Consider the following 10,368-nt stretch of genomic DNA (forward strand, 5'->3'; position numbering starts at 1 on the left):
GGTTATGATCTCATGGTTTCATGAGTTCCACCCCCACATCAGGCTCTGTGCTCTGTGAAGCCTGCTAGGGATTCTCTCTCTCCCTCCCCCTCTTGTGATTTCTGTCTCTCTCCAAATGAATAAAGTTAAAAAAAACAGTTTCTAATTTCTATGGACACTAAATATGGAATTATTAAAAATGAAGTGTTACAAATCAAAAATTTATCTCTAGATAATATTTCAGAATTAGCCAATAAAAACAACCCAAGTTTAAGGCTGGGTTTTAGACTAAAATAAGTATCAAAGAAGCAGGGAAACACCTTCCAAGATGGATCAGACTCTGAACGAAAGTTGCAACACAAAAATTGTGATCTCTCTGTCATATCTCCCAATCTAGACCCACTTGTCTCCTTGCTGCTTCTCTTACATCTTTGTTTCTGAGAGTGTAGATTAGAGGGTTGAGGCTAGGTGTGACAACAGTATAAAAGAGGGCAATGAACTTGCCTTGATCTTGAGAACTTTCTGATGGTGGCTGCAGATATATGCACATGGCTGGAATGAAAAAGAGGGACACAACCATAAGATGGGCTCCACATGTCCCAAAGACTCTCTGAAGTCCAGCTGATGACTGCATCCTCAGCACAGCCCAGGCAATGGCGCCATAAGAACTGAGAATGAGGATGAGTGGTATGAGAACAAAAATGGAGCTCGTGATCAGGAGGGTCAGCTCATTAGCACGGGTATCAACACACGATAATCGCAGCAGTGCTGGAACTTCACAGAAGAAATGGTCCACTTGGCGATGTCCACAGAGGGGGACCCAGAAGGTAAAGGAGGAATGAAGTGCTGAGTTGGTAAAGCCACTGACCCAGGAAGCCACAGCCAACAGGTGGCAGAAACGAGGGTTCATGATCACGGTGTAATGCAGGGGTCTACAGACAGCTGCATAACGGTCATAGGACACGACCACCAGGAGGACACACTCTGTGGTTCCCAGTGAGAGGGCAAAGTAAAGTTGAGTCATGCAACCGGCATAAGAGATGGTCTTTTCTGGGCCCCAGAGATTGACGAGCAACTGAGGGATGGAGCTGGTGGTGTAGCAGAGATCCAGAAAAGAGAGGTTTGAGAGGAAGAAGTACATGGGAGTGTGGAGATGGGCATCCAGGTATGACAAGACAATAATAAAAAGGTTGCCTATCAATGTCATCAAGTAGAACATCAAGATAAGCACAAAGAGAACTACTTCCAGATGAGGCCAATGAGAAAAACCCAGTAGAACAAAGTAGCCTTCAGAACTTGCATTTTTTCCCATCATCATTGTTTCTAATACCCGGAGGAATAATCATAAACTCAAAGGCTGCCCACTCATCATCAAACACCTGTCAGTAGACTGGAGAAGACCTATGCCATTTCCAAATATCCTCTTGTTACAGTAACATTTTTATAGTTTTATTTTTATGTTTCATGCATATATTTTTCCTGTTGTGGATAAAATCAATAAGTTTTCAAGTGAATGAGTTCTTTTTTATAAATCCCTAAGTTAGTGTTGGATAAAGATTAAATATTAAGTTCCATAGCCAAGAAGACAATTTTCATAGAAAATATTTTTTAACAAAAAACAAAAGACTTTTCAATGTATTCCTCTTTTATGTATTTTCAGGCTATTTCCAATTTGTTGTTACAGAGAAAGGAATATCTCTACTTTTAATAATCTTATATATAAATGAGTGCTTACCATGAGATGAAAACAACTCAGTAGCAACTTTAAAATGTTAATATTGAGTGAAAAAATTAACTTGAATTACGTTATGATTACAGGAAGAACAAAATATTCTTATTCATTCATGTATTCTAATGACTTATTTATACACAAAGAAGAAATAGCATGCAACTGGAAATATAAACAAAGACACAAATGTGCACACATACAACTCCAAAATGAGTATTCACACAATGAGCTGAACTGAAGGTCTCAATCCTAATTTAGAAGTGAAATAGCCTGGGGGATTAAGTGATAGAATACTTCCAACCATAAATGAGACTGGAACTAATTTTGAAAAACCTAAATGAAATCACAGAATTGAAGAATACTACAGAAGGAGCAAGAAGAAAAGGGAGGGTGTATAGATCAGAAAAGTATACGGGAAGCAGTGGTGCTTGGGACTGAATGTGTGTGAATCCTAAGGTGTGAGGCCTGGAAACAGCGTGGAAAGAGTTTCCACAAAATTTCACATGCTTTCGGACAGCAGCTAAGACACTGACATCTGAGTCATAATTTATAATTATTCCACAATTTTATGCTTTCTATAATTCCAAATAGAGCCTCTAAATAGAAAATTCATTGATTTTAAATAGGCAAAGATATGTGAATATTGGATAAAATTCAATCATAAGTTTATCTTGTGGTTGTTCTTTTGTGAAAAATAAAGTTAAGGAACTCCAATGTGCATTAATAAATTGGTTTTCAGTTGCTTATTTTCTCTTGTGTGTTACCAATCTTTCATAGAAAAAATTAACACTTTACTATATAGTTGTTGCTAAAAGACATAGTCTCCCACATTTATATGTTCCCAGATAGCTTTGCCCTGCTATGTCTCCCCTCACTCTCTGACAGAAGACAGCAATCACAAGTTCATCCAACACAGACCCACATGCAGTCTTTTGAAGAATTTTTACTAGCTCAAATATTGTAATCCTAGAACTTGAAAAAGACACAAAGGATGTCTAATTGGTCAAGTTGCAGCTGGAAAGATAGAAAACTGAATGTGACCTAAGATTGTTAAGATCGATTCACAAATATATCTATACACCATTTTATATTATTCGTAATGTAAGTGTCATTAACCTCATGATGGATGGGGGAAATTTTCCAAGGGATTTCTTTTTTATTTCCCTAAAATGAGAAGTAAAACACCACCAAATATTTTAACTCAAATGCTATGGGTATTTCCTCTGAGGTAGGCACAACTCTCTTGCCTTACAAAGAAAGCTGCCTGAATTCCTTACTACAATAATTAAAAGAAAGGAGCAGTTGTGTGACATTTCTTTAATTGCTATACCAGCCATTGAGATAAAGGACAAACTATCCAGAATTCATAAAAAGAAAAATTCGGAAATTTATGGCTTGATTTTCTTCTAAGTGGAAAAGAGGGAATGAAGACCCTATCAAAGGTAGCTTTAGAATTGTGGAATAAAATATCTCTCTATGCCTTTAAATCAAACATTATAGGGAAAATGGGTGGCATAGCACTCTCTTCTCACCCCAGTGTCACTAACAGGCATTCTCCTAATTCCTTTCATGTCTGTGACTTTGAACTGAACCTAGCTCTTATGCAGTGCTCTCTCAGCTTTTCCATACTGACCTTCCTGTATTTGTCCACTCTCTCCACTGTTCTCTTTGTGGTCTATGCTTTACCATTTACAAACCAACCAGCTCTCTAGCTGTTATGCAACCTGAGAACATCGACCTAACTGCCTTCCTGTACCAACTGTGCTAATGTTCAAAATCTAACCATGGAAAGCAGAGTCTAAACCAAACTGTGGCTATCATCGTCACATAAAAGAAAGCCTGGGCTTGTCCAGAAGATGTGCTTTGAGCAGAATGCAAGAATTCTTTAGGGCATTTAAGGTATCATGGGATGGAACCCTTATCCCAGAGTAAATAGGGCCTTTAAGGAAACAAAAAGAATAATGTGACCTTCTTTTCTTGACTGACACCATGGGGAAGACAAATCCCAAAATTGCAATTAATACCCTTCAAGGAACTTTCCAGGTTAGAACAGTGTGATGTTCATAAGAAAAAATATGTTTACAGAAATTCCTTCAACATGATGCTGTCCTTGTACTAGGACGCCACAGAACTTATCACCAACCAACAGGGAAAAAGTTGTCTTGTCAATCTGGGTTCTGCTGATTCACCTGATTTTTTGCCTGCTCCCCATGGCGGTAAAGCCCAAATTTACCAGACAACTGGCTTGAAGTAGGGGAGATTCAGGAGCCGTGAAACAGAAAGATGGAATGCATTAAAACTCACCTTTTCCCTATTAACCTGGTACTCTTTGAGAGTTGACCAACACCATTTATGCCTTCCTGATTGTCTTTTAAACTCAATTCCAAGTTTATGCCTGCAAAAGTTTAGAAAATCTATGTAAGAGCATTTAGAGCCCTAAATCCACTCCTTCCCTCAGCTTAGAGGATAGCTGCCCTGTCTATTCTCACTCCAAAAGAACTCTGGTGTCTCATTCTCTGGAGAGGTCTCTGAACTGCAGGTTGCTAGCTACATACCTTAATTAAACCCCAAATACCCCAAATCTAGCCCTAACCCTAACCCCAAACCATAATTCCTAACCCCTAATTCAAATCCTAACCTAAACCTAACCCTCTAGAGAGGTCTTTGAACTATAGGATACCAGGCACATGCTATCACTCTGGTGCTAACACTAACATTTTCCCTAAATCTGGCCCTAAACCTTACCCTAATCCTAGATATGAGGGTGGAAATGCAGTATATATATACAATGGAATATTACTCAACCATAAAAAGAATGGAATCTTGCCATTTACAATGACATGAATGGAGCTAGATAGTATTATGCTATGCAAAGTAAGTCAGTCAGAGAAAGACAAATACCACATGATTTCAAACATATCTGGAATTTAAGAAACAAAACCAACAAGCAAAGGGGAAAACAGAGAGGCAAACCAAGAAACAGATTCTTAACTATAGAGAACAAACAGGGATAACAGAGGGAAGGTGGGAGTGGTGGGGTGGGTTAAATCAGTGACGGGAATTAAGGAGAATACTTTTTGTGATGAGCACTTGGTGTTGTACAGAAGTGTTGAATCACTACATTCTACACCTGAAACTATTATAACACTGTATGTTAACTAACTGGAATTTAAATAAAAACTTTAAAAATGGAAAATAATCCAAATATCACTCAAACCTTTTATACTGAACATTAAAATGATCTCTACCAGTTTTGTTTATTATTTCAAAAAATGTTCCATTAACAACTTTCCTTGAGTTCCTGTTAAAAACCCTGTGTTAGGAAGGGATTTTCATTTCCTAATAACTAATCACACTGCTAATTCTGTGGTCTGTTTTCTGTATTGCATGTCAACTATTCTGAGTCTAGCAAGAATCACAGACATTCATTTAAAAGTCTTAAGTTTGTATCTCCTTTATTCCCTTGAAACTCTAGCAGTGTTTTGGTTCTACAATGAGCCAAATTTATCTCGCTTGCCTTTCACATTTGAACTCTGTCTGTGAACATTTGGCTTTATATACTGGCTTCCAATTGTACACTGGTTCTTACATGCCCTCCCTAATAAAGATAGCAAACACTTCTAGTGCACTTAATAGGAGTTAGACTATTTTAAACACCTTACATATATTGACCCTTTTGATTCCCACTGTTACCCTACAAGGAAGACTAGTCTAATTATCGACTTCTCGAGATGAGGAAATTGAGGTTCAGAGAACTTAAGTCACTCACCCACTACCACAATGTGAGCAGGGAAGGCAGCATTTAAAACGAAGTATGCTGCCCCCAAAGTTAGAACTCTTTGTTGCCTTGATGTAATATTAAAGTTCAGCCACACACATTTTGCAAATATATGTGAGAGATAAACCACTGCCATACAAAGCCATGTTCCATTAACCTAAACCATTAGAGTCTCTTGTGATTTTATAGAGAAAATATGTTATATTCTGTTTGTATAAGGATAGAAAAGTGCAATATATTTTGTTATGTATGTTACATTAAGATTACACAATATTAATTTCAAAATTTATTTTATTATAGAATTTAATCATTTTTAAAAATATTTTAAAACTTCCAAACTCATTCTATGAGGCCATGATTACCTTGATTCAAAACCAAAGACCCCACTAAAAAGAATTACAGACCAATATCTCTGATGAACATCAATGCACAAATTCTCAACAAGATACTAGCAAACCATTTCCAACAATACATGAAAAGAATTATTCACCATTATCAATGGTATTTATTCCTGGGCTGCAGGGATGTTTCAATATTTACAAATGAATTAACGTGACACATCACATTAATAAAATAAAGGTTAAGAACCACATGATCCTCTCAATAGATGCAGAAAAAGATTTGAAAAATACAGCATCCTTTCTGGATAAAAACCCTCAAGAAAGTGGGGATAGAAGGGACATAGCACAACATGATAAAGGTCACATACAAAAGACCCACAGCTGATATCATTCTCAGTGGGAAAAATCTGAGAGCTTTGCCCCTCAGGCCAGGAACACGACAAGGATATCCACTCTCACCACTTTTATTCAACATACTACTGGAAGTCTTGGCCTCAGCAATCAGACAACAACAACGAAAGTAATAAAAGGCATCCAAATCCAGCAAGGATGAAGTCAAACATTCACTCTTTGCAGATCACATGACACTCCACCTAGAAAACCTGAAAGACTCCACCAAAACCTGCTCTAATGGATGCATGAATACAGCAAAGTAGCAGGATATAAAATCAACATAGAGAAATCAGTTCTATTTCTATAAGCAGTAGAAAGAGAAATAAAGGAATTGATCCATTTAAAATTACACCAGATCAGGGATGCCTGAGTGGCTCAGTCAGTTAAGCATCTGATATTTGGTTTCGGCACAGATCATGGTCTTGCATTTTGTCGGTTCGAGCCCTGCAGCAGGCTCTGTCCTGCCAGTGCAGAGTCTGCTTGGGATTCTCCTTCTCCTTCTCTCTCTGCCCCTCCCCCACTTGCTAACTCTGTCTCTCTTGAAATAAATAAATGCATGTAAAACAATTAAAAAATAAAAATAAAATTACACCAAAACCCATAAAATACCTAGTACTAAGACTAACCAAAGATGTAAAAGATATGCACTCTGAAAACTCTAGAAAGATTATGAAAGAAATTGAAGAAGGCAAAAAGAAATGGAAATACAGTCCATGCTCATGGATTGGAAAAACAAATATTGTTAAAAGGTCAATACTACCCAAAGCAATCTATGCATTCAATGCAATCCATATCAAAATACCACCAGCATTCTTCACAGAGCTAGAACAAGCAAACCTAAAATTTGTACGGAACCATAGAAGACCCCAAATAGCCAAAGTAATGTTGAAGAAGAAAACCAGTTAGAGGCATCACAATTCCAGATTTCAGCTGTTTTTTAAAACTGTAATCATCAAAAGAATGAAATCTTGCCATTTGCAACAATGTAGATGGAGCTAGAATGAATTGTGCTAAGCGAAATAAGTCAGTCAGAGAAAGACAAATATCATATGATTTCACTCATATGTGGAATTTACAAAACAAAACAGGTGAATATAAAAAAGGGAAAGAAAAATAGGGCAAAAACATATAGGGAGGTAAAGCATAAGATACTCTTATATACAGAGATCTAAGGTTTGCTGGAAGGCTTGGGGGAATGGGTTAAATGGGTGATGGCATTAAGGAAGGCACTTGTTAGGGTTATCACTGGGTGTTATATGTAAGTATGAATCACTATATTCTAGTTCTGAAACCATTATTACACTCTAAGTTAAGTAACCTGGATTCAAATTTTTAAAAATTGTATAAATATTTTATACAGTTTTATATACATATATGACATTTATATAACGTTACAAAACCATTACATAATAACATATAAACATTGTATAATAAATACATGTAAATATTATATTGTATATAAATGTATATGTAAACATTATATAATAATATATACCTAAATATGTGCAATATATGCATGTATAAATACAAACATTATATCATATAAAGTTTATATATGTATCAGAAATAAACTTTATATAATAATTACACTTGATCACCTGTAGAAGAGTCACCTGTCCCATCCTTCTCTTTCCCTGATACCTTTCATAAGTAAGCACCCACTCTGAAATATTTTGGCTGTTTCTTTTAGCATTTAACTATTTCCAAATAATATACTCAAACTTCTAATTATTCTTTTGTTTAGATAATATCTACTAAATCCAACCTGTGCAGGCCTATCACCTTCTTCTCCTTTATGTATCTGTAATTGATTAACAAGCACACTTACTCTCCTCAGTGACAACATCTTTTGCACATGGGTGCCATCATGGAACCCCCCTCCCTTAATCATCATCCTAAAAGCAATCTGTAGTGGTCTCTGTTAGTGGATCGCATGCCTTCATCTTTCTTGTGAAACACATTCTCTTTTGGTAATTTTCTAAGTGTAAGAAATATAGTTTTATTCCATGAGTGTCTGGTTGAGAGAAGTGTTTTCCATTTGTGCACTGATCCTGGCTTCCTGATCAATGGATTGCAGACAGAACAATATGTTCTTGAGATCAGTAAACCTGGTGGCAGTTTACCATTTCTGTCAGTAATTCTCCTGCCAGTCAGATCTTCAGAGAAAGTCCAGCCTAGAGTTTTTCCTCCACTCTTTCCACTGCTTTTATAATGAATTAGTTGTCTATATTATGGCCCTTTTTGTCTAACATGTCTCTGCATGTATGTACTAAGCTCTGAACAAAATTTATGTGTTTTTTAATGAAATGATTATAAAGAATAGATCCTCGGGAATAGAAATCCAAAGAGAGTAACATCAGCATTATGGTGGCATAAAATACCCACAGGCACCTCCAGTGCCCTGTGTGCCCCACCACCACACATACACGCACACTCTGTCACCAGCTCCTGGTGTATGCTCCTGAGGACAGTAGCAAGAGTGATCTCCAGTGGATTACTAGATAGACGCTCAGAAAGCAGGCCAGGGCCTGCTGACCAGCCAGAAATCACATACTTAATCTATGGCATCACCTTCAGGAAAACAAAAGAGAGTCCATCAGCAGCCAGCCTGGTGCATGGAAAAGTCAACTGAAGACATACAAGCTTGAGATGTGTGCCAGCATGGAGTGGGTGTACTTGCACAAGATCTGAGACAGTCTCAGAATCTTTCCCAGGGCTGAGGAAAAGTATTTCTCCCCTGAAGGCATTTGTTAAAAATTGGAAAAAGAGACGGATACTTCAAAAGCAAAGCAAGTAACACAAAACTTCAAAGAAGATGAAAAATCAGGAAGATATGAGACCACCAAAGTGACACAGCAATCTTCCAGTAATGGAACCCATAGACATAGAGACCTACAACTTACCCAATAAAGAATTCAAAATTTAAGGAAATTTGATGTGCTACAGGAAAACACAGAAAGACAAGTCACCAAAATCAAGGAAAACAATATATGAACAAAGTAAGACTAGCAAACAGATATATGTCATTAAAAGAGCCAAACAGAAATTCTGGAGCTGCCGAATACAATAAATGAAATGAAATATGCTATAGAGAGTATTAATATCAGATACATCAAAGAGAAGGAAGAATCTGTGATTTGGAAGACAAGAAGTTTGAAATTGCTGAGTTAGAAAAGAATAAAGAAAAAAAGAGTGAAGAATGCCAATGAACTATGGGATGCCATCAAATAAAACAATTATAATTACACTTGATCACCTGTAGAAGAGTCACCTGTCCCATCCTTCTCTTTCCCTGATACCTTTCATAATTAATTAATGCATTTCCAGAAAGACTAGAGAAGGAGAAAGGAGAAGAAGGTTTACTTAAAAAAAAATAATGGCTGGGGGTGCCTGGGTAGCTCAGTTGGTGAGCGCTGACTTTGGCTCTGGTCATGACCTCATCTGTGTGCTGACAGCTCAGAGTCTGGAGCCTGCCTCTGGTCTGTGTCTCCCTCTCTCTCTGCCCTTCCTCTGCTCATGCGGTGTCTGTCTGCCTGTCTCTCTCTCTCTCTCTCCCTCTCTCTCTCTCTCTCTCTCTCTCTCTCTCTCAAAAATACAATAAATTTAAACATTTAAAAAGTTTTTAATAAATAAAAATAAATGAAAATAATAGCTGAGAAATTCCTAAACCTGGGGAGAGATTTGAATATCCATATTCATCAGGCTAATAGGTCAGCCCATAATTTCAATACAAAATTAGCTTCACTGGTGACTCAGTCAGTTGAGCACTTGGTTCTTGATTTCAGCTTGGATTATGATCCCAACATCATGGGTCAAGCCTCACGTCAGGCTCTGCACTGAGTTGGAATCTCCTTAAGACTCTCTCCCTCTCTATTGCCCCCCTGCCCCTCCTGTGCTCTCTCTCTAATTTTTAAAACTAAAAAAAAAAAAAAAAAAATTATCGTCTCCAAAACACATTATAATAAAACTGCCCAAAATCAAAGACAAGTTGGGGCACCTGGGTGGCTCAGTCGGTTAAGCGTCCGACTTCGGCTCAGGTCACGATCTCACGGTCCCTGGGTTCGAGCCCCACATCCGGCTCTGGGCTGATGGCTCAGAGCCTGGAGCCTGCTTCCGATTCTGTGTCTCCCTCTCTCTCTACCCCTCCC

The 10,368-nt window shown here is 37.6% G+C and overlaps 1 protein-coding gene across 1 annotated transcript; it reads right to left on the reverse strand.

Moving 5' to 3' along the window:
* Positions 1-358: 358 nt before the first annotated feature.
* LOC125939342 (olfactory receptor 2J3-like) lies at positions 359-1,402 on the reverse strand. Its single transcript, XM_049654768.1, has one exon. It carries the CDS (start codon positions 1,295-1,297, stop codon positions 359-361), a length of 939 nt encoding a protein of 312 aa, XP_049510725.1. The 5' UTR covers positions 1,298-1,402.
* Positions 1,403-10,368: the final 8,966 nt, after the last annotated feature.

Source organism: Panthera uncia (genome assembly GCF_023721935.1).
Source record: "Panthera uncia isolate 11264 chromosome B2 unlocalized genomic scaffold, Puncia_PCG_1.0 HiC_scaffold_25, whole genome shotgun sequence".
Taxonomy (NCBI): domain Eukaryota; kingdom Metazoa; phylum Chordata; class Mammalia; order Carnivora; family Felidae; genus Panthera; species Panthera uncia.

What these genes read in the sequence shown, in the direction of transcription:
- LOC125939342 (XM_049654768.1), bottom strand. Translation starts at nt 1,297, where the DNA reads ATGATGATGGGAAAAAATGCAAGTTCTGAAGGCTACTTTGTTCTACTG.